The sequence below is a fragment of the Andrographis paniculata genome, unplaced genomic scaffold, assembly GCF_009805555.1.
Source record: "Andrographis paniculata isolate CXL003 unplaced genomic scaffold, ASM980555v1 Contig5END, whole genome shotgun sequence".
NCBI lineage: Eukaryota > Viridiplantae > Streptophyta > Magnoliopsida > Lamiales > Acanthaceae > Andrographis > Andrographis paniculata.
Window position 1 is genome coordinate 2,068,850 of NW_026137595.1, and position 25,206 is coordinate 2,094,055.

General features: G+C 27.3%; 2 protein-coding genes across 4 annotated transcripts; both read right to left on the reverse strand.

The window, feature by feature from the left end:
• Positions 1 to 901: 901 nt before the first annotated feature.
• On the reverse strand, positions 902 to 3,393 carry LOC127258989 (uncharacterized). The gene is made up of 6 exons (XM_051286099.1): positions 2,971 to 3,393; positions 2,341 to 2,490; positions 2,113 to 2,250; positions 1,922 to 2,041; positions 1,485 to 1,571; positions 902 to 1,409 (listed from the first exon to the last, which is right to left on the reverse strand). Exons 1-6 carry the CDS (start codon positions 3,328 to 3,330, stop codon positions 1,038 to 1,040), a joined length of 1,227 nt encoding a protein of 408 aa, XP_051142056.1. The 5' UTR covers positions 3,331 to 3,393; the 3' UTR covers positions 902 to 1,037.
• Positions 3,394 to 4,913: 1,520 nt separating this feature from the next.
• On the reverse strand, positions 4,914 to 7,867 carry LOC127258678 (transcription factor bHLH80-like). 3 transcript variants are annotated; one of them, XM_051285618.1, is made up of 7 exons: positions 7,627 to 7,867; positions 6,793 to 7,363; positions 6,369 to 6,613; positions 6,127 to 6,297; positions 5,969 to 6,034; positions 5,423 to 5,491; positions 4,914 to 5,206 (listed from the first exon to the last, which is right to left on the reverse strand). In XM_051285618.1, exons 2-7 carry the CDS (start codon positions 7,283 to 7,285, stop codon positions 5,156 to 5,158), a joined length of 1,095 nt encoding a protein of 364 aa, XP_051141575.1. In that variant the 5' UTR covers positions 7,286 to 7,363; positions 7,627 to 7,867; the 3' UTR covers positions 4,914 to 5,155. The 3 variants fall into 3 exon arrangements, with proteins under 3 accessions (XP_051141575.1, XP_051141574.1, XP_051141573.1); XM_051285617.1 differs by having other exon boundaries at positions 6,793 to 7,398; XM_051285616.1 differs by having other exon boundaries at positions 6,793 to 7,343; positions 7,627 to 7,863.
• Between the last annotated feature and the right edge of the window lie 17,339 nt (positions 7,868 to 25,206).

Here is a 25,206-nt window from a genome sequence, read left to right on the forward strand (position 1 = left end):
GCCTCACACCATCCTCATAATCATATATTGGGTGTATACATACACTTGTGTGTTTGTATACATCCAATAGGTAATTATGCCAATGAGACCTAAAGTGTTTTGATTCAGTTGATCTGATTCCAAAGCGAGATCATATCAACGACCCAACCCACACGCTTCATCTGTGTATATACAAATACACATATACAATCAAACTCACACACTTCATCTATATCGTCGTATAGTGTGTGTATACAAATACACATATGTATGTATAAAATACACGCTTGTATACTTATACGCTCAATAAGTGATGATGTAGATGAGACTGAAAGCATTTTGATGATAATGTTAACCTAATCGATATTTGATCAGCAACTTTCACACCTATTTATTCTGTATCATTTAAAGTTTTTTTTTTTTTTTTAGACGTAGAAATTCGCAACTGTTACCCGAAAGTGTACACTCGATAAATCTCCAATCGAACCTAATACCTTATAAATCTGGTCCGATGAAAAAATCACACTAGGCGAAATGACGTGAGAGTCTTTTGATACTACAAATCTGATCCCATAGCAAAATCAGAATATATATATATATATATATATAAAGTACACACGTTATGAATGTATACAACCAATTGAGTTACTTCAATAGCAAAACTCACAATATGGATTTAACAAAAGTCTCAATAATTTTTAACTACAATTAAGTTTTTTATCTTAATATTTTAATTATTTTTTTTTTCACAGGTTTCAATAATATACATATTTTTACAAAAATATCAAATTAAAATACTATTTAAATTAAAAATCAAATCAATATTTTTATTTTAAATCATAATCAAACAAACTCAAAACAGAATTAAATATGTATAGAGAAAATATTAGGAAAAAAAAAAGCCTAAGGATAAAAGTTCGATGATTAGTATAAATTAACATATTCAATTTTGTCCAAGGTTATATCCAAAACATTAAATTGATGAAACATAAAACTTGCCAAATGAAACATTCTTCTTTGGATAAATACCGAATTCAAATTCTTCGATTACGATCGAATCAAACCCACCTCTTATGCACAACCACTTCCTTCGACTTCTCCAGAAATCGTCTCTCGCTCCAACTTTCTCTTCCGCCCAACATTGTCGTCGCTCGACTTGTTCTAGAACCTGTAGTCGAACTTCGATTCCGATCCATCGAAGTAGAGCTCGTAACTCGACTCAAGTCGAGGCCATTTATCAAACCTTCTTCGATCATTCGATTCGAAGACAGAGCCTGTCTTCTATTGGAGGAGTCGTCGGAGTCGGAAGACGAAGGGCCGGTGGTGCTGTCCATGTCGAATAGAACGTTGTCTGTTAGCATGGGAACGTGCGGCGACTTAGAACTCGACGCCATGAATGATTTTCGCCGGAGTCTCATCAAATTCATCACCTGATTGTGTTTTACGTTACACCGAAGAATAGAAAAGTTGAAACTTGTTTCGAAAGCTCGGTAATTTTACGATACCTTTTGTTCGAGAATTATTGCATCCTTTCGTAGTTTGTTGATGATCATATTCTTGCGCCGTATGAGATCTTCCAATTCGACTATCCTCTGTGTTAATAATAACGACTTAGATAATAGAAATTTAATTGGCAAAATTGACCATAATTTTCCTATAATTTTGAAATTCAGCGTAAATCATCCTTCGCTTTACTTCATGCAAATAATACAGAAAATCATCTTGTCACATAAAAAAAAATAAGCTTATTAAAGTATAGCGCCATACAATTTTTAAAGTACAGAAAACGTTGAGTCTAGAAACTACAGCAGAGTTATGGGCAATTTCGCCAATTTAAATCATAAATTAAATATTTAAAATATCTCAATAATGTGGAAACGAAAACTAAAGAAAGCTAAACAAAGTGTAAACGGAGCAAAACAAGCTAGAAAAAGATTGTTACCTTAGAAGCTAAAGCATCCGAAGATTGGATATACGAAGAAAGTGTTTTAATGGCGACGTCCTTGTCGAGGTTTTCCTTTATCAGGGCATTGTATTCGTGCTCGTTTACCGAATTATCCATCTGCAAGAAGCTTACAAGTCTTTGTAACCTAAGATTCAACTACGGAAGAGATCGAAGTCGTAGAGACAAACCTGAATGTCAATTGAAGAAGCAATGCTCGGCGCCCAATCGGATAAATCAGACATCCGGCGCTCCTCTGGTTCAGCTTCGTTGGCGATTGACGGCGTTTTGTACTTTAAGCATTCGTCGTAGTTTGATCCTTTTGTCGCCTATATGCACACGAAGATATTTGTTGATGCAATAAAATTTGGAACAATTGTACCGGGATAAAAAAATCAGATCAATCAATCGTATGTTACCATGAAATCATTAGTCTGCAAGTGATGATTTACACCGGGCTTACAATCGTGTTCGAAATTTGGAAGCACGGCTTCTGGTTGATCCCGGGAATGATTCAACTGATCACATATGGTGTCCAATTTTTGTTGCATTTCTAACAGCACTTGATCCTAAAACAGAGTAGCCATCTTAGTTTCGATTCTGTGTTCTTCAAACAACAAATTTTTTAAAAATAAATCGATGAACGAATAAAAGATTACATTCAACAACTATTTAATTGGAATGAACACTGAAGTCTTGGCATGATTGCATCAATTTTTTAAGAAATGAACTGCTACAATATTCAGAAGAATTTAGGTATGCAATAAAATAGGAAGATCGTGTTCAAGCCTGGAATCTCCAACAAATTGATTTATGATTTTTGTTGGATTTGGTATTTAAATTTTGAATTCGAGAGAAATGGAAGATTATCGACGAATTTAATACACTGGACAGTTCATCAATGGCAGAAATCAGGCAGTAGATATAAATTTCATGTCTCATAAATTAAGCCCTAATTCCGATAGTGTAGCAAAAAAAATGTCGCAAACAGAAGAATTAAATGAAGAAATTGCGCTAAAAAATCAGAAATCGAAAGAGGAATTACTAACCCTAACTTCTACAGATTTCTGCAGCTGAAAAATCTGTTTATTCTTCTTCGAATTCGCCGCCGCCGCCGCGACAACGGCCACAATCAGGACGCGTTGAATAGGGGTAAACAGCTCCCACGCCGCCGCCGCCTCCGTACTGAGCACGCCATTGGCGTCAATGCTCGACACCGCCGTCGCCTCCTCGGCTCCGATCAGCCGTCCCTGGAGCGACACCCAGGCCAGCTGCGGCTTGGCTCTCACGGTCGGCTTCTTCGGCGGTGTGAAACAGCTGGATAGGCGGCGCAGAGACGGAGACACCATTGACGTTAGGGAGACAAGCGCCGACGGTAGAAAGGCGGATTCGTCGCCGTCGGAATCCATGGCGGAGGAATTTTGGGAGAAAGGTTCACTTTGTGTATTGCGATGTTTGTATTGGAAAGGGAGACATAATTGAATTTCAAAATTTAATATATGGGAGGGAAAAAATGTGTAATACTTTAATTACTATAGGAGTATTTTATTTTTGGAAAATAGGTTTCTTCTTCCTAACTTTTATTTATTTATTTTTTTTATTTCATAATAAATGATTTTTTTTTTCCTATTTCAAATAAATTTATACATTTATTTAACAAATATAAATAAATTTAACTAAATTTATAACTTAAATATAATTTATTCAAAATCTTTTTATTTCTATTATTTTTTAAGTAAACAAATATTTTTATAGATATTTAAATTTTTTTATTCCTTCCGTCCTCAAACAAAGTATTCATTCTTCCATTTTAATCCGTCTCATAACAAATTATCAATTTTATTTTTTTAGTAATTGTTTAACATTACAAATATCTTTACGACTTACAATATATTACACAAATGTTATTACATTTATATCACACGTTATTTTAGTCATTTCTACTTTATTCCTACTATATCTCAATATAATATTAATGTTTCTAAAACTACATGAAAAAGCAAATGGATACTTACTTATCGGACAAATGGAGTATTTTCTTATAAAATCAATTTAAATGAATTATAAATAGATAAATATATATTTTATTCAGTTATAATGGTGAAAATATTTAAATGTATATTTTTTAAAATTTTGAATCATATATGCTAATTTATATTTTTAAAATACTAATAAAGTACAGATATCATAATTTATTATTAATAAATTACTTATATGTAAATAAGATTTTTATTTTCTTGGTTTAACACTAACAAAAAAGTTAATATTAATATTTAGGTATATTAATATAATTTAAATGTAATTAATTTTCGTGTATTGTATTTAAATAATATTAATATAATTTATATATATATATATATATTTTTTGTTGACTTGTTTGTTTATCTTCATAAAATATAATATCTGTTTTTACTCGTATATATTATGCACTGTCGGTTCACGTTCAATTTTATATTTCAAAAAGGTAGTCACCAATTTATTTCCTAATTTGCTGAAAAGGCAACTTCAATAAATTCATAAATAATTATTTATTTGTTCCATTAAAGTTGTTTATTTAAAAGAATATATATTTAATTATTTATTATAAATATTAAATTTAAGATATACGGAGTATTATTTTAATTTGAAATATTATAATAATATAATATAATATGTAGTACTATTAAATAATTTAATTTAATAATATTGGGAAAAAAAATACTCCCTCTAAATTTATGAATATTTTTCTTTTTGAATTCTCCTAAATATATATTTTAGTTTCTCTTATTAGCAAAAACATAATTTTTTTTTAGTATTTTTTATTATAAAAATAAAAAATTAAATTACTAACATTTTCATTAAAATACGTACATACATTTTAATAATAAAAGAAATAAATGCACAAAAATCTCCCAATCACAAAGAATAAATAGGCCACATAAATATATATTTAGATTAATATATGTAGAACAAGAGCAACTCTAAGAACCCTTAATTTTCCACAATAAACCAATTACCAATAATCAATAAAAATTTGTCTCCATTTCCATGGTTGTTAACATCATTAAATCAAATCAAATCATTTTTTTTCTTTAATTTTTTAATAACATGAGAATTCGCAGCTGCTACCCGACAGTGCACACTAAGATAGAGAAAGTTGATGTCAAAGGTGAAATTATGTCCAATCGATCCACCTTCAATAGAATATATCATATACAGAATTTGCCTAGTGTAACTTACTTACAGATAAAAACCTTATGCGTGTTTAGCAGGGCAGGAACACTTGTCTTTGCTGTCCGAAAGTGTCTGAAATATCCAATCAATAAAATGATTACAATTATGTTTGTGTACCCTTGGACAAATCTTTCGATAAACTTTGAATTAAAGAAAAAAAAAATTCAAAACAGACTTCCATTGAAGAATTTTAATTACTCGTTTCACCTAAAAATTTAAATTTAAAATATATATATTATCTATTTATTTTTATTTATACAGGAGTCAACCAACAAAAGATATACGTACCTTCACTTGTTTCTGCAGATCCTTAATGTAGTCGACGGCTAAATCGAGCATATCCGAAGTACTCGTTTGCTGCAAAGTTGTGACAACAACATAGGATTAGAATGATCGGATCAAATGATTTGTTTTGTTTCAGGTCAAATTGCTTATAACTCTCATGTGGTTTCGAAATTCAGCGTAATATCTCCTTATATTTTAAAAAACGTTGCGTGAAACCCCACCACCATGTAACTTCTCTTGTGTGATAACAAGATAATTCTTATCTATATGTTCTGCATTGCGGCGGGAGTTTCATGTAATATTTTTTAAAATATAATGGGCATCATACAATTTTTTAAAGTAAAGTGGGGATTTACGTTGAGTTTCAAAACCATAGAAGTGTTTCGTTCAATACTTTTTAAAGTATAAGGGAGTACTATCCAATTTTTAAAGTAAACGAAGATCACCGTGAGTTTCGAAACCATAACAAAGTTATGGACAATTTTGCCTTTATGTAATAAAATATCACATTCAAATATTATTTAAGTAATCAGAGCTTTAGAAACTCGCCTTCTCCATATTAGGCACGAGTTCTTGCAGCTTCCGGATTCGCTCGCTGATTTTTGTTCTCCTCACCTGAAAAAACAATCGCGACAGAGACAAAAACTCAATCCGAATGTCGTAGACATAACATGTGATGTATCTTAAAATCAACGACGATTTATTACCCTTTCGGCTATGCTTCGTGGATGCGTAGCGCAGCCACGTTTTGCCCTAATCTTACATGGGACGCTGTCCTGAAGAAACTTTTCCATCGATAGCTCAGCCGATGCCCTTTTAGGGAGGCTTAGATGATGAGACAACATCGTCCCGGAGTGATTCCTCGGACCTTCATTGCCCTGTTTAATCGCATTCGATCAATCCCATGAATCGTAAACTTCGTTATCACCATAACAATCGAGAAATCGACCTGATCATTCGAGCTCGGACACGGTTTAATTTCCTTAGTATCGACAATTGTTTCGAGGAAATTGTCCGAATCTTCCCAAAAATTGATGTAATCCGCAATGTAGCTGTCCTCGTTGCCGCGACTTCCGTCGTCGTCGGGGCGAGGATTGTCGCCGCCGCCGCCGCCGCCGGAAGAAGAGGAGAAGTCGATTTGGGAATTGAATCTGGCGGCGGTGGAAAACGATGCTTCTCTCGTCGTTTCAAACTCTGTGAAGAGCAAAACAATTAATTTTAACGACAGCTGCTATGGCCTGTTTTTCTATTTCCGGCGAATGCAAATCAATGTCGGATTATTACAATTTCTCAAACTACCAAAAAAAGGATAAAAATTTCTATAAACAGAATCGACACGTGAACAAAATCGTGCACTCCGAAAAAGGAAATACCAGATTCGACGTTTACGTTGGCCAAGAATCCAACGGGCAAGCTGCTATGCCGAATCAGGCCGCCGCCGGCGGCGGCGGCGGCTTCTAATTTGATCTGGCCTACGCGCGATTGGGTAAACGAGCTCGGCCAGGGCTTGGTTTGATAAGAATAGTCGTTACTCTGCGGCGGCGGCGGTGGCGGCGCGTGATCGAGCTCGGGCTTGGCCGGCGAGAGGAATTGGGAGGACGACGTCGTATTGGGGGGGAAATTGTTGTCGTCGGCGTCGTCGGAGCCATTCATGAATCTGGAGAAGATTCTCTGAGTCTCGGGGCTGGAGGCGCGTGGATTAAAAAGCTGCGCGAAGTCGTCGGCTCCGAATCCGCCGGCGGGGCTGTTCAACAGCTCGGAGAAGTAGGAGCTCGGGGCGGACCGGTACCGGGTCAGACCGGACCCGGTCTGCATATTCTGCTGCGTTTGTTTCCGGTCTTCTTCACGGCCGCTGCTGTTATTCATCAAACTCAAAACCCGGCCCGAATATCAAGGGGTTCTGGGCTTTCTCAGAATTTCAGATCTGAGAACAGAAATTGGATTCTGGATTGTTTCAGAAATCTAATTTTAAAAGAACCCTAAATCAAGAAAAGACACATGGATCAACCAATCAAACACACACACACACACTAATAGTGGTTCGATGAAGATAAGATAAGACCCTTTTAAAAAAAGAAAAAAAAGAAAAAACAAGAATATTGAAGGGAGTACAGATAAGTACCCGATTAAGGACAGGGAGAAAGATGAAGAAAAAGTGCAATGAAGAGTGTAGATTTTAGTGGATCATATGATATGAGGAGAGTTACCTTTTTGCGTGCAATAACTTTATCATTGTTTCTCTATCCTTAAAGGTGAAAAGGGTGTTCAAGAATTGAGTTCGAAGTGGTGGTGGTGGTGGTGGAGGGCTGTGGAGGGTTGGTTTAGAGTGAGAAAGTGTAGGAGAGAGAGAGAGGTGGTGGTGGTGGAAATGGGGCAGCCAATAGGAACTCAGGGTTGCCCGGGATCTTGGCTATCTTTGGGGAATATTTGTGGAAGGTCCCGGAGTTGGACTATGTTGGAAATCTGGAATGTTTTGTTCTACTGCTTGCGGTTGTAGTGTTTTCTGGATTTGAGATCCTGGGAGCTGCTGGGGGATGAGTTTGTTCGGGACAGATGAAGTTCAATTTACACTGGTGCATAAATCAGCTTTTGAATCTGTGTTGTTGCTTTTCCACACAACCACACGACTATTATTATTATTATTATTATTATTATTATTATTATTATTATTTATGACGTGGAAACCTTTGGACTGTGTTTTGAGTAACTCACAGTCAAATTTTATTTTGAGGGGACTTTTTCAGTCAATATCTAATCCGTCGTTCCATTTTTGCAATTGCTACAGTTGATTTATAATACTTTTATTTCAACTATATAAACTTTAATTTTTACTTCAAAAGGTATATTTTCTATATATATTTTTTATATTATTTTATATAACTTTTTATATTTATAAATTATATCTCAACTTTAATTATTTTTACATTATAATCCATAAACATATAATTTATATTTTGTTTAAAAATTACATATATTAAAATTAACATTTATAATTAATAACTAGTACAAATAAAATAATTTTAAATAAATAATAAAATGCTATGAAGACAAATAACTAGTATTAAAAATCAATTTTACATTCAAAATATCACATCAACGTCTATTTATATCACATCATACAGCTATCCAAATTCAAAATTTTTACTATTCAAATCCCAACTCAAAATCCAAACCCCCAAACAAGCACACCCCAAGTATACATTTTATCTTAGAAAATTAATTATATTAGTACAATTTTTATTATTTTTGTATATTTACTTAAAAGTATTAATTTTTTCTTATAGTAAAAATAATTATAAATTAATACTAAAATATTTTTTTATCTTTATTTAAATACAATGAAATATTAACATAAAGGACAAATGGAAAAAATAAAAAGTCATCTTCTACACTTCGATTAATCAATAATATTTTCGTATGAATCAAGGTTATCTATTTTTGTCATTTTCGTTTGTCTTAATCAAATTTATTTGTTTCCTTCTTTTTTTTTTTTGAAGTAAAAATATATCTTAGTTAAATATCTCTTTTTTATTGTCTTTATTTTTAAAATTTCACATAATGTCGAGGGTAAAGTAGATTTACACTACCCTATTATACTACAAATCTATAAAAATACTAATATATTTAATACTTCCTCCGTCTCAAAACTATAGTTTGAGTTGTATTTGACACGAGATTTAAGGAATATTGATATTATATTTGTAGTATGTAAAAAGTACGAGTAAAAGACTTTTTTGCCTTTGTGAGTGTATTCGTGTAAAAAGTAGTGACAATTGTGTAATAATAATGAAAAAGTAAGGGGAGTTTTATACTGATATGATTATTTATGGAAATGAGATTATTGTTTTGGGATAGAGAAAAATGGTAAACAAGACTATTGTATCGAGACGGAGGGAGTATAATATAAAAAATAAAAAATAGGTGTTTGATTTGATATTTTTGAGGAAAAAAAATAGGATGAATAGTTGGGGTGCTTATTAGTACTAATCAATAGATAAAATATGACCTCTCAACATATGGCTTGAATTAATTAGCAATATATGATGTCTGTTTTATTTTATAATGTGATGTGTTAATTTATCCTATATATCAAAATTAATTGTAGTATATTATGTATAAGTTTTTCTCTTTTGTTATTAATTTATGTATTTATTCATAGTATTATATTAATGAAATGAGTTAGAGTGTTGCTTTTTATTATATTTTATTTTATTCATTACTTATGCTTTGAAAATAATTACATATAATTATATTTCCTCCGTCTCAGAGCTATAGGCTTAATTCGGTTAGACACGAGATTTAAAGAATATTGATATTATATTAATAGTTGGTAAAAAATACTTTTTTGCCATTGTGAGTGTATTAGTGTAAAAAGTTGTGGCAATTGTGTAATAAAAATGAAAAAGTGGAGGTAGTTTTATGGTGATATGGTTATTTATGGAAATAAGACTATTGTTTTACGACAGACAAAAATGGTAAATAAAACTATTGTGTCAGAACGGAGGGAGGATTAATTATATTTTTTTCCATCCCGCTAAAAATGACACTTTTTGTTTAGGTATGAGAATGTAAGTATTATAGATTAAATTTTTAGATAGTATGAATTAGTTATTTAATGATTGTGTGTAATAGAATTATACTACCTCTGTCCGACACTAAGGGTTTCATTTATTTTTTGCGTGTTGATGTTTGAATATTAATTATTATATCAAAACGTAGTATAAATTAAAAAAAAATACTTCTATTAGTGTTTTATAATACTAATAGAAGGACATTTGTACAAAATATTATACAAATATAAAAATATTTTTTAACATTAATTACAATTGTGCAAAAGGTAAATGAGACACTTAGAGCCGTACGGATTGAGTATTATATATGATTAAAATAAATTTAAATTATGTGTTTAGTGTGTTAAGATTGATAAATTTATCAAACATAAAACGGATCATCTTTTCTCGTGTTAAATGAGCATAATGATCGTTCCACCTAAAAGTTTAAGCTATTAGGAATATGCGTCATGATTTATTTTTCTCTAACATACGGAAGTCCCCAATATGTCTTCTTAGGTGCAAGTAGAGATATACAGAATTTGTACATAAATATATCAAATAGGGTCGATGAGAATCGAACTCGAGACCTATAACTTTGATATAACGTTAACTAAACGAAATAACTGAACAGACATAAAAATAAAAAACCAAAATCATCTATATTAATATATATTGTATTGATGGTTTATATACTCTCTCTGTCCCAATACAATAGTCTTGTTTATTTTATTTGTCCGTCTCAAAACAATAGTCTTATTTCCATAAACAATCATATCACCATAAAACTATCCCTATTTTTTCATTTTTATTACACAATTGCCACTACTTTTTACACTAATACACTCACAAGGGCAAAAAAAGTTTTTTATTTATATTTTGTTACCAACTATTAATATAATATCAATATTTTTTAAATATCATACTCAACATAATTAAGACTATAGTTCTGAGACTACGGGAGTATTTTATTTTATTTTTAAAATGACAATGAAATGGACATAATGACTAACAAATTAGGAATAGAGTTGATTAATAAGTTGATGCAAAGGGCCTCTCTCTCTCTATCTCTCTCTCTCTCTCTCTCTCTCTCTCTCTAAATTAAATAATGCAACAAATTGACAGTTAGCCCCATTTTTCTGCATTTTGGATTTCCGTTGACTTCTTTTAAGCCGTTCATTTTAAAGCGTGGAAAAATAATTACACATAATTAATAAATATAAATAAATTTAATTAAATTTATAATATTTTACATACAGTAACTATTTAAAACTTTTATATTTTTCTCTGTCTAATAACTAAATATCATTAATTATATTTACAACTCTTTATTTTTTATAAACTAATTATAAATAAATAAATATTTATTATGTGCACAATGATATACATATTATATATATTTTATTGAGATATATGCTAAAATTATTAAAAAATCAACAACTATATTCATATAAAAAATAATAAAATAATATCATAATTTATTAATCTATATTACCTAAAATACCGTATCCCTACAAAATGAGTCATCTGACCCAAGACTGAAAGGATGAGCAACCCTTGCTGCCTGGCTTCCTTCAAAATATATATATTATTATTTGTTGATTTTTTAATATTAATTATTATATCAAAATATAGTATAAATAAAAAGAAAAAAATAAAAATACATCTATTAATCTCTTATAATATAAATACAATAATATTTTTGAAGTAAATTATACACATATAAATATATTCTTAATGATAAGTACAATGAACCAAAATAGTATCCTATATAAATACTGCACATATATATATATATATATACACAATTTTATTAGAGGGGGCATCGGGAGTTCGGCCGCAAGGGGGCCGAGGATCCCCTCTCTACTATTATGAACTAGTCCCCGTCTCAACTTAAAAATAGTATTTTGGAGTTTTCTAGTAGATAAATAAATAATATTAATATTTTATTGATTGCTGATGGTGTGCATAATAATTTTGATATTTTTATTTTTTATACTTTATATATAAATTAATTGTAATTGTATAAAAAGTTAAAATATATATTTTTGAATGAAAAAAAAAATGATAAACAAATACTTTTAGTTGAAAATGAAGAAATAATAATTTTTGTATTTGAAAGTAATATATAAATCTATTTATTTCCTTTGTCCGCAGTAAGGTTGTCATTTGATTTTTGCGTCATTACACTTGACATTAAAAATATCTTTATATTTGAATAATTTACTCTAAAAATATCATTGTATTGGTATTATCAGAGACTAATAAATATATTCTTGTTTTTTTTTTCCGATTTGTACTAGATCTTGATATAATAATTAATATTCAAAAATCAATATGCAAAAAGCCAAAGACAACCTTGCAGCCGAACATAGGGAGTACTACTTCTTTCGTCCCAATAAAAGATTATTTTAAAAATTTTGCTTTTGAAATTATAAAAGGTATAAATATTTTTGTAAAAATTAAAAATATTTTAATATTTATATGCGATTACTTTACTATAATTGAAAACAATTTATTTTAATAAAAAAATTAAAATTATTTCGATATATATAAATATAAATTATTTTTGTTATAATATAAATTTGATACTTTTAAGTGGACAAACACAAAATTAATAAAAATAATAGACTAGATTAAAAAGAGAAAATTATTACATTATATATTGAAATATATCAAAATAGATATTCATTTTTATTTTTAAAAACATTAAAAAAAAAACATCTAACGTTGGTCCAAACAAACCGATAGTAATAAATATAAGTAAGATCAATTATCACCATTTTATTTAATCCAATTTAATAATAAAATTAATTGTAGCATGTATTTGTATTAATTTTTTATATACATATAATTTTAATTCATATTATATATTTATATTATATTAATATATATTCCATTCGTCTCACCAAATTTATTTTTATTTTTTTTTAAAAAAAATTGTCCGCTAAATTTATCTTACTGTTAATTATTATCCTTTATTCAACACTTATTTACAATAAATATAATATCTTTTCATTTACTTTAGTTTCTAATTAAATTTTTAAAAATATCCTTAACTAACTACCACATTTTTAATAAAATATTTTTTTTTTTTTAATTTATGTGTCGGACTCAAATGTGCTAATTTTAGTAGATGGAGAGAATATATTGTATTAAAATATATCATAATATATATTTATATATAAATACTTTCTCCGTTGCATAACAAAGTATCCATTTTTTCATTTTAGTCCGTTTCATGACAAAGTATTCATTTTTTTTAGTAACTGTACTATCTATCTAACATTACAAATACCTTTACAACTTACAATATACTACACAAATGTCATTACCTTTATACCGCACATACTAATAAGATTATTTTAGTCGTTTCTACTTTATTCCTACTACATTCAAATATAATACAAATATTTCTAAAATTATATGCAAAAAGCAAATGAATATTTAATTATGGAACAACGAACTACAATATTTGTGTTACTCCCTCCGTCTCATATACCGTGTCTGCTACACCGTAGACACGGTATTTTAGGAGGGGTGTAATTAGTAGATAATTAAAAATATATTAGTAAAAATAATTATTTTATAATATAAATAATTATAAATTAAGACTAAGATAACTAATTAGTTTAATTAAAATTAAAAAAAATAAATTAAAAAATTTAAAATGAAATTAATGTGTGTAATCATTTTCCAAAAAAAAAGGTGACATAGAATGTGAAACAGACAGAAACGACAACGTGGACATAGCACGAGTATTTAATGGGTCAAACTCCACCTAACATTGCATTAAATTCAATTCACATAAAAAAAAATATATAAATAAATAAATAAAATGTGTGGGGATAGATAATTACAACTTAGGTTTGGCTGTAAGCATCAGACATCACTGACGTGTCGTATTATAATAAGCTTAGTTTCCTAATTAATTGGGCAAAATCATATTAAGTCAATAATTATTGCACAGCAGATTTTTAAAATTCAATTCCATTTCTTATTATTTAATTAAAAACGTTGTTGTCCAGCCTGTCTTCCATTATCTGGGATGCATAAATAAAATAAAATCATATAAATTTTACATTGATTTTTAATAAAAATATATTTTTATTATAAAATATTACATTAACTTATAATTTTTAAAAAATTGAAATTTAAATTAAAACTAAACAAACCCAATATGTTTGGTTGGATATTCTTATTATTTATTTATTTAAATAGTAATTTTGATATATATATATATATATTTTTAAGTTAATAATATAATTTATTAAAAAGACTGTAAAATTTAAAATAAAAATTTTGAAAAAAAAAATATATAAGTCAAGTAAACAAGCCGTTATTATTTATTTATTTTGATGTACTCCTTTCATTCTAGACTATTTGTGCCATAATATTTCACCACAAAAATTAAGAAATAATATAATATTTTAATGTAAAGATATATTCTCTCCGTCCCACATAATTTGTCTCTATTTTCTATTTTCGTCCGTCCTACATAATTTGTTTATTCATTTTTTGGAAATATAATTATACACTTTAATCTCATTTATTTTTAAATTTTATAATTTTTTTAATCTTAATTAAACTATTTAGTTATTTAATCTTAATCCACAATTATTTTTATTATACGATAATTATTTTTACTAATACATTTCTTAATTACTTACTAATCACACTTTACCTAAATTCCTGTATCTACGGTAATAAGCCCATAATACATGGGACGGAGGGAGTAGTAGATAAAAAATAAAGTGGATTATTATGAATTTTTTATTAATAATTAATAAAAAATAATAGAGTAAATAAAAAAATTAATGACAATTTAATTATTATTCATTAAAGTAAAATAATGAACTTGTGAGTATAATAAAATTATTTACTACAAATAGATTACATAAATATAACGGATAGTATTACGTTAAAAAATAAAATAACATAATTATCTCGAATGAAAAAAGTATTACGATGAATATAATTTATTCGAGTATGTCAATAATGTAAACGATAAAATTTATAATATTAAATTATTGTCTTTCTTGTTAGTAAGTAGGATATATATTTATATTATATATTGTGTACATATATATTGCATTTTTTATAATATTATTATAAAAATATTTTCCTCAATCTCAATTTAATAAAATATTTTTATTATTTTTATTTGTTTCATTAAAAAAATATTTATTTTCTAATAATTTGAAAATAACTAATATATATATCCAAAATATATTTAATTTTTTTACAAAAATATATGATTTTTTAAACATACAATAAAAAAATATCAAAATTATTTTTATACATATAAAGAATAAAATTTTATATATACAAAGAAATAAAAAAAATAAAAAAATATTCATAATTAACACAGACTAATTTTGTAAATAAATAGAAACTTTTGAATATATATAAATATATTTGTTTATTGATAATAGATAAAAATAAAATATTTTAAATAGATTTTAAATGAATTTCCAATAGAATGTAATACTCGTCTGCTCTAAAAGTCTTATTTACTTCTTGCGTCATTGTACTTAATATTAAAAATATCTTTATATTTATATAATTTTATGCACAAATGTCATTGTAATAGTATTATAAGACATTAATAGAAATATATATATATATTTTTTCAATTTGTACTATGTTTCATATAATAATTAATATTTAAAGATCAACACAAAAAAAAAATAAATGAAACACTTAGAGTCGGACGAAAATATCATTTATTTTTTAGGAAAAATAAGAGCATAATGCCAAATTCAGTTGAAAAGCCAACTAAATGCACCTTTAACTTTTTAGTGAATAACTTTTAGAAGTTTCGATCAAATATATACTCTATTCGTCTCATATCTACGTATCTGTTTGCTTTTTTAATGAAATTTTAGAAATATTTGTATTAATAGGAATAAAGTAAAAATGACTAAAATAACTTTATTAGTATTGTGTGATATAAATATAATGATATTTGTGTAATATATTGTAAGTTGTAAGGGTATTTGTGATGTTAGATAGATAGTACAATTACTAAAAAAATGGATATTTTGTTATGAGACGGATTAAAATGAAAAAATGAATAATTTGTTAAATATTATTTAAATAACAAATCCAAATCAAGACAAACCAAACAAACCTTAAATTACAATTATATACTTCATCCGTCCCAAAACTATAATTTGGGTTATGTTCGACACCAGATTTAAGAAATATTGACATTATATTGACAGTAGATAAAAAGTATGAGTAAAAGACTTTTTTGTCCTTGTAAGTATATCAGTGTAAAAACTAGTGACGATTGTGTAATAATAGTGAAAAAGTAAGGTTAGTTTTATAATGATATGATTATATATAGAAATGAAACTATTATTTTGGGACGGACAAAAATAGTAAACAAGACTATTGTATTGGGACGAAGGGAGTAATAAATAAAATCCGAGGAATAATATATATATATATACTGTATAATAATTTAATCATAAAAAAACTCATAAAAGAAAATGAGATAAATTTTGCAAAGCTACAAGGGAATTTTAAATCGATTTGATTAAATGACCTTAAAAATTTTTGTCATAAATTGCATCATAGAGACAGGCGGAGATGATGACACGTGGCTCATGAATAAGAATCGACGGTCTATGTTCGTTCTATGTTATCCACGCTAATTTAAACACGACAGGCCAACTTTTTATTAAAATATTCCAAAAGCAGATTGCAATCTTGCTGTCAAAGGATTTCCTTTTTCCACTTATCTTGCTGACAGAGATGAATATTTTATGTGTGAAAAAAATAATATATTATTTTTAAAAAAATATAAATATTAGATAATAAAATTTGAAAAATTTTGAGTAAAAAAATACTTCCATATGGTAAGTGGAAAATAATATTCGGACACATGTCATTTTAAAAAGTATTTATTTTTTATTATAATAAAAGTATTTAATATGAATAAAAAAATACATCCATATTGTATTTACGAAGTATTGTTCGATAAAATTCATCGCCTCTGAGTGATAAATTTATAGTAGTTTTGAATGTAAATTTAAATTATATTGTAATATAATAAACAAAAATTAATATTTTATTTAATATTATTAAGATTTTTACTTTTTTTTAAAAAAAGATCCAATCCAAAACTTTACAAATATAGTACTACTATTTGACAAAAATAAATAATCGCAAATGTATATTGAATTTGTTTGTTCAATATTTTGATTTGAGTTATTTTATTTTATATATATATAAAATATTAAAAATTATATCGATAATATAAAAAATATAATGTTTTATATTAAATGTTTGAATTTTTATGAGATTATAGAATATATATATGAAGTACAAAAAAAAAAAAAAAATAGTTGGAAAAAAAACCATTGAAAAGTGTTTACTATTCTGAATTTTTATAAAAAAAAATGCTCTATCAGTATATTTAGTAATTATATATTGTTATTTTTTATTGTTCAAATAAAAAATATCAATTTTATTTTATATATATATGAATTCACAAATATTATAAATATTTTTACAATTATATTTATTTAAATCAATACCTTCACATTAACTTTATGGAATAAATTAATTACTGCAATACAAAACTTAAATCAAAAAAATTTCAATCAAAACTCAAACAAACACATGTCAGCCCAATAAATCATTTGATGGCCCATTACAGACATTACATTAAACCTAAAGTGGGCCCAACATGTCATATTAAAAGCCTGCTGTGTAGCCTCTGTTGAGATGTATTTTCAAATATTTTACATTTCTAAATTTTTATATTAAAATATTTGATACTTCCTCCGTCTCAAGACAACAGTGCTGTTTACCATTTTTGTTCGTCCCAAAACAATAGTCTCATTTCCATAAATAATCTTATCACTATAAAACTGTCCTTAATTTTTAATTATTATTATACAATTGCTACTACTTTTTATACTAATACACTCACAAGGGCAAAAAAGTCTTTTACCTGTACTTTTTACCTATGTGCCAAACCCAATCCAAACTATAATTCTGGGACGGAGGGAGTATTTTAGATGCTTCATTCGTTCGAAGTAAAGTTTCAACGTTACTGTAGATTAAAAAATTTAGGTAAAATATAATTAATAATTGATTAAAATATATATTAATAAAAATAATTATTATAAAGAATTACATAAAAAATATAAAAATAATAAATATATGTAATTTATTTTTTTTTAAAAAAAACGTGTGTAAGAAAAATATATAAAGAACACACCCATAGTTGTTCATAAAATAAATAAATATATAAATCATAGTAATAGGAGTACAATATAAACAAGGTAAGAATTTAAACAAAAAAAAAAAAAAAAAAAAAAACAATTGGTTTGCTTGGTTTTGATTTCAAAATCAAATTTCTACTACATACTCCCTCCGTCTCAGATACCATGTCTACGTTGCCGTTTCTGTCCGTCCCACATACCATGTTACTTTCTTTTTTTGAAAAATGATTACACACTTTAATCTCATTTTAATTTTTTTATATTTTTTAATCTTAATTTATAATTATTTATATTATAAGATAATTATTTTCACTAATAGACCCCTCCTAAAAAACCACTGTCTACAGTGTAGCAGACACGATATCTGGGACGAACGAAGTAACTTTTAATAAAATACATTATTTTATCTCATAAAAATATTACATCAAAAATACTATTTAAACCAAAATTATTTTATTATTTTTTTTACCCAAAAATTAGTTGCTTATAGATATTATGGAAAGTGATTTAAAATGATAAAATATTTAATAAAAGGTATATATATATATATATATATGTATATTTGTCTAATAGGAATACATACAAGAAAATACAAGCAAGCAAATATGAAGATTAAATCAAGATGGTTCAACATAATTAATTTACTTTTGTTTACTCAACAATAATTTTTTGAACTTTGGTACTATTTCATTTTTTAAAAAAAATTACATTATATATATAATTTTTTACTATAAGATCAATTACTATTTTTTTTATTAATTCCAAAAATATCCAAAAATCTTTGTCAAAACAAACTCTATTTCTCCAATCGAATTATGCTCGTAAGGCTTAATAGGGAAAAAAAAAAAGATAAATTATATAACACTCATTTGTATTTTAGTAAAAATGCATAAAACACCTCGTATTTTATTTATTACGTGAAATTCTCTTATGTTAATATAAAGTTTGAATGAAATACCCTTTTTGTCAAATACTGATATTTGATTCTATATAAAGACTTACATTATGTAAGTTTTATATATAAAAAAAAAAGTGTAAAATAATAAGTGAATAAAATAATAAATAATTGATTAATCATTTATTTTTATAGTTTTATTCAAAAAATTTATTTAAAATATTTTACATTTTTTATTTGTATAAAACTGATATAAAATTTATGTCTTTATTTAGAACAAAACATCAACTTTGAACAAGAGGGTGTTTCATACAAATTTTATATTAAAATACGGGGTGTTTTATACAATTTTTTTTTTCTAAAATACTAAGGATATTATATAATTTTTTTTTTTAAAAAAATAATATTAAAAAATTGTATTTTAATGTAAAAGTAAAAAACGAAATAAATAAATAAATATATAAAGATAGCGCAGTTTTTAGTTGTATAATTTGGCAGATTATTTTTTATTTTTACAATTGTGTTCTTTTTTTTTCTATTAGAAATAATTTTATAATTTGTTTTTTAAATGTAAAAGATGAAAAAAAAAATAGTTTACATAAAAAAATTATAAAAAATATATTCAAAATTAATATAATAGCAAAAGATTTAGTAGACATAATATATATATATATATACTATTTAAAATTGTATATACATATATTATGTATGTGGATAAAAGTGGGAGGAGGTCCCATTGTATGGACTGGTCAAATGTCCCGATCGAATTTTTATTTGGATAATATAAAAAAATATTTTGTATTAAATTATTTATTTTTTATAAATAAATAAAGAATATATTATATATGTATATTGTGTTAATTAATACATGTATATTATATTTTTCTAATAATATTTATGAATACTTAGCCCACATATATACACTCAACATTATTTACAATTAATTACAAATCAAAGTGATAATATCGATTTTATTTATATTTTACTTTAAATATTTACGCTATCGGTTTTATTTATATTATAAATTTAATATTTACAATAACAATTATTCATTGAATTAAATAAATATTTCATCGGTTCAATACGTAACACCGGCTCGCAAGCCACACATATTTGGGTAAGTCGGAATTAGACTGCCCAAGAGGTCAATACCAATTCTTCCATAACAGTTGTCATTACTCTAGAGCAAATATGTGATACCCTGACCCGCAAGCCACGTAAAATCGGATGTATCGGCATCGAGAACTGAATTTATAGGTAGAACTGAAAATGTGTCGATTCGTGTCAGTTGGTTTAATACTTTAAACGGGTTAAATTACTCAACTCTAACCCAACTCGTTTATTATCGTGTCGGATTCGTTTTTGTCTGTATACATAATTAAGTCGAAATTCTTGATTCAAATTATTATTATTTTTATTCGTATTGTCGTTTATGTTAGTTTTGATTAGTTCGAGACGTAATAATTACAATGAATTACGTTGAATTATTTAAACTTAGTTTAAATTAATATCTGAGTAAATTATTAAATTATAATTATTTTACATATATAATAAATATATTAATAAATCTTAATATATTATAATCAGGTTGTCGTGTCGGGTTCGAATTGAGAGCCCTAACCCTAATCCGGCCAGTCTATTATCGTGTCGGGTTCGTGTCAACCCGTATATATAATCGGGTTGAAATATTTGACTCAAACCCAATTATTTCGTGTTGGATTTGTGTCGAGTCAGTTTTTGCCAACTCTACTTATAAGGCAACACGAATCCTTTCAGTGCACTTCTGCCCTTACTCACGCGCATCCTGGGAGATTTCTTAATGGATCACCCATCCTCAAATTACTTTAGGGCAAAAAACATGTCTAACTTTAGAGTTCTTTCAGTAGAGCTTTCGAGATAAAATTTGTACATTATTGACATAAATAGTCTATTCAATTCATTTAATTACTATTCAATCTCGGATAGTTTGACACCGATTCATCTATGAGAATTAGCCTAACATCTACCCAACTCCCAATTATTACAAAACATGTTTAGTTCTAAAATTCTTTCAAATGAGTTCACGAAAAGGAATATGAATATTATTAATATGAGTAGTCTATTCAATTAATTTAATATGTATTCATCTCTATTGAATACCGAAGTACCACATCACCTATTGTCCCATATTTTTCTGGCACATAATTTAAGAAATATTGATAATTTAATAATAATAATGAGTGTGATGTTATGTTAAATTTTCGAGCTTGCTCAACTAGTGAATGTGTGCATTAATTTAGATATAGAAAATAGTGACTGCAATAATATCGGAAAAATAAAAATAATTTTTCATTAGGACCATATTTTTTTGTTAATAACAAAAAAACAATTGATTTGATATGAACAAAAATAGTAAAATGAGATAATTCATCGTGCAACTATAATGAAATGTATATATATATTATTACATCTAGTACCTATTTATGCCATTTTAGACACATCTTACGTTAGCAATATTCACTCGATGGCCAACTTAGGGTGTCATGACTAAGACACATTCATGCCCACAACCTTGCGGGTACTTCTCGAAGTACTTGTGGACATTAACAAATGAGCCGAGGCAATAGATAATTAATGCTACTCAAGTCCTTTGAACTAAGTAGTCGATGATCAAATGGGATGCATTTGTTCGACAAAGAATGGAACCCGGCATGTGGGTGTAGCTTTCGAGCGCAAATCTTGCCCTTTTTTTTTGTGACACTTTGACGAGGCAAGTACATGAAAATAATAATTGTAGCTTAAGTCGCCCTTAAGGGACCCGACGAAGAAGGCACATAGAAATAGCGCTTTAATCCAAGAAGACAACGGGTATGATATAATGTGGTTTACTTCGTCGTTTAATTATATTAATGATTGAACATGGGACATGGTGTTTGATTGCTCCAAGCGCTTCGAGACAAAAACTTGTAAGGATTAATTGGTTTTCAAACTTGTAAGGATTGGAATGCTTGTCCATTGTTTATACACTCTACGACGAAAAAGTTTGTGTCGCTATTATGTCGAAAAAGAAAATTCAATATTGTTAAAAATAATAAAGTTCGATAGTCCTCATATGTCTTACAAGATGTATATCGTGGTGTTCATATCTTAAATCTCTTTACTATAATTTTTTATATTAGAAGTTCTATTATTTGATATATATATATATATATTATTTTGTTACTATGCATTTTTAAGAATATATACAATTATCTTTTATAAATTTTATAAAATGTCATCAAAATAACAAACATAAAACACAAACACAACCAAAACATTTTTACACACCCAAGGAGCTTTGAGAATATGATGCTTTATTAATTATTATATATTCAATTTTGTTTTCACAATATTCATTAATTTTTGCTCCTTAAAAATTTCCGAAAACTCATTTTTAATTTAAGATTTATAGTGTTTTTTTTTTTAAAAAAAATCAAAATACCAAATTAAATTTAAAACATAGGAGCTTTGTTTACCTGCTTTTTTTTTTTTTTTTTTTTCTAAATTTTTACTATACAATTCTCTATGAAATACATTATTTTTTTTTACAGAAAAAAGTCACCTAATTCACTATTTAAACCAAAAACCAAACATCTAACAAAAAAGACAAAAACAAAAAAAAAACCAAATTAATATATTAAATTAATTTAATTTGGTCATGCATGCATGCATTCACCAAACCCTTCACAATTTAAATCCAGAATTTAAACCCTTCACCAAAACCCACCCCACCCCATTTACCCGTCGTGCGGTCAATCAAATATTTCACTTATTCCGTGATCATAATTTAATATAATACAGAAGAAGAGATCGTCTCCACATGAATAGTGTGATTCACTCTTTTGTGTTTTAATACAGTAAATAATTGGGAGGATTTTTTTAAAAAATTATCTAATGAAAATAAAATAACAAAACAATTTAATTAATAGAGAACTAGCTACTAAGGGAATCTAGCTCAATGAATGATGCAGTTATGACACTTGTATTCTATCGTTGATTCAATAAAGTTAATTCTTATTAAAATATCAATAAATTGATTATAGTTATTAACAAGCTCTGACAACCAATTTTTCCTTACAGTGTAGGTAATTAAGATACGACCGTTAACTACCCATAATTAGGCGGCTAATAAACTTAAGTGCGCCCATAAGAAATATTTTCTAATCGCATTTTAATCTAGAAAAACCCAATTCAAAACAATTACTACCTAAGATGAGCAATTATGTTTGATTGTCTAACCCCGGAAAGAAACTATTCAACCTGGTTGTCACCTATTCAAATGCGAATACAATTACGGATATCCTATTTGAATTGACTTTAGATTATCAGACTAATTTAAATATTGGTATCAAAATATCAAATCAATCTAACTATTACAAACGTTATTTTCAGGATTAAACAAATATTGGTAATAAAAAAAAACTTTTACAAAGAAAATCTAAGAATCTCTAAAACATATGGACCAAAACATTATCATCCCCAAACCAGAAAAATATATACTCTATAATCAAATAGCAAAGAAGAAAAGAGAAAAATAAAGTCATAGTAAGAGGGAAATCTTCACTCTCGATTTGCTCTTGCTCGTGTGTGTATTTTCTCTTTGGCCGTTTTCCTTCCTTTTTTTTTGTGTGTGATCCATTCCTTTTATTTAATTTTTGCGCTAATTATTTTGTATTTGGAGTTTTGGGTCTTTAATTAAATTCTCATGTCAGAATGGTGTCATGACTAACTTGATTGTCCAATACTGATTTTTTTCTTTTATTTTTCTCCAAATTCACCAAATTTATTTTTTCTTTTGTGCATATAAAAAATAAACAATACGCACCGAAATTAGGTAGAATCTAATCAAAATCAATCATATATCGCATATAACATAAACATTTAAGCGTATGCGATTTCTAACCATCACCATTCATCAATTTTAATATATTTGTAAATTTTAATTTATTTGTAATTCTTGCTATATATATGTATGTATGTTATTACAATCGTCGAATTTGGTGGGCATGCATTCAAAATTTATCTGTCCAAAGCAACTTCTTCACTTTACCTTTTTCACCATCACCCCCAAATTTATTTATTTTTATTATTTTTTAATAAAAAAAAGTTATTTGTATAAGGTCCCCAACCAAACCCCCCCCCCCCCCCCCCCCCCCTCTCTTAAATTTCCCTAATTACATTCAATAAATACACATACTAAATATATATATATAATTAAGAGAACTCAAATTCTACCCTTTAAGTTGGATGATAATATTTTTTATTACTCTCTCCGTCCCAAATACCGTGTCTGCTACACTGTAGACACGATATTTTAGGAGGAGTGTAATTAGTAAATAATTAAGAATGTATCAGTGAAAAGAATTATTTTATAATATAAATAATTATAAATTAAGATTAAGATAACTAATTAGTTTAATTAAAATTTTAAAAAATAAAATTAAAAAATTTAAAATAAGATTAAAGTGTGTAATCATTTTTCAAGAAAAGAAAGTGACATAGTATGTGAAACGGATAGAAATGACAACGTGGACATAATATCTTGGGACGGAGGGAGTAGTAATTTGATTATATATAATTGTGTTATAATTAATTACATGATTTTGTGTATATATATATATGCTTACAATCCTTAAAGTCCGAAAGACTGTCACCAATATCCCACGCACCACTTTATTTCAAGAAATTCATGATTACTTACAAGGAATTCGGGAGTTCACTCCTTGGACTCCCCATACTATTACTGAGGCCTGGAGTTGTTTTGGATCGGAGAGCCTGGGACTACACAGAAATAAATTAAATTGGAATAATACAATGATTTTATTTTTTCCAACCCTAGAAACCATTATATATACATTAGTGGAGGACCACTCTAGAGATGAAGGTATCCCATGCATTCTACGAATGTGATTACTAAAAATTATATAATTATCAAATTAATTATTTTAATTTGTTTGACATTTACTTTCTTGTCTTAGCATCTTCAATCATATACATATCTTAAATATTAAATAATACACATCAAATTCTTTGCGTTTGCTCGAATAAACCTGTGACGTGTACAAAATGCAATACATATTAAAA

Coding starts and splice junctions, on each gene's coding strand:
- LOC127258989 (XM_051286099.1), bottom strand. CDS start 3,330: ATGGATTCCGACGGCGACGAATCCGCCTTTCTACCGTCGGCGCTTGTC. Junction 2,251..2,340: donor TGCAGACTAATGATTTCATG/GTAACATACGAT, acceptor GTGTGCATATAG/GCGACAAAAGGATCAAACTA. Junction 1,410..1,484: donor CAATAATTCTCGAACAAAAG/GTATCGTAAAAT, acceptor AAACACAATCAG/GTGATGAATTTGATGAGACT.
- LOC127258678 (XM_051285618.1), bottom strand. CDS start 7,285: ATGAATAACAGCAGCGGCCGTGAAGAAGACCGGAAACAAACGCAGCAG. Junction 5,492..5,968: donor TCGTGCCTAATATGGAGAAG/GCGAGTTTCTAA, acceptor ACAACTTTGCAG/CAAACGAGTACTTCGGATAT. Junction 5,207..5,422: donor ATCTGCAGAAACAAGTGAAG/GTACGTATATCT, acceptor TGGATATTTCAG/ACACTTTCGGACAGCAAAGA.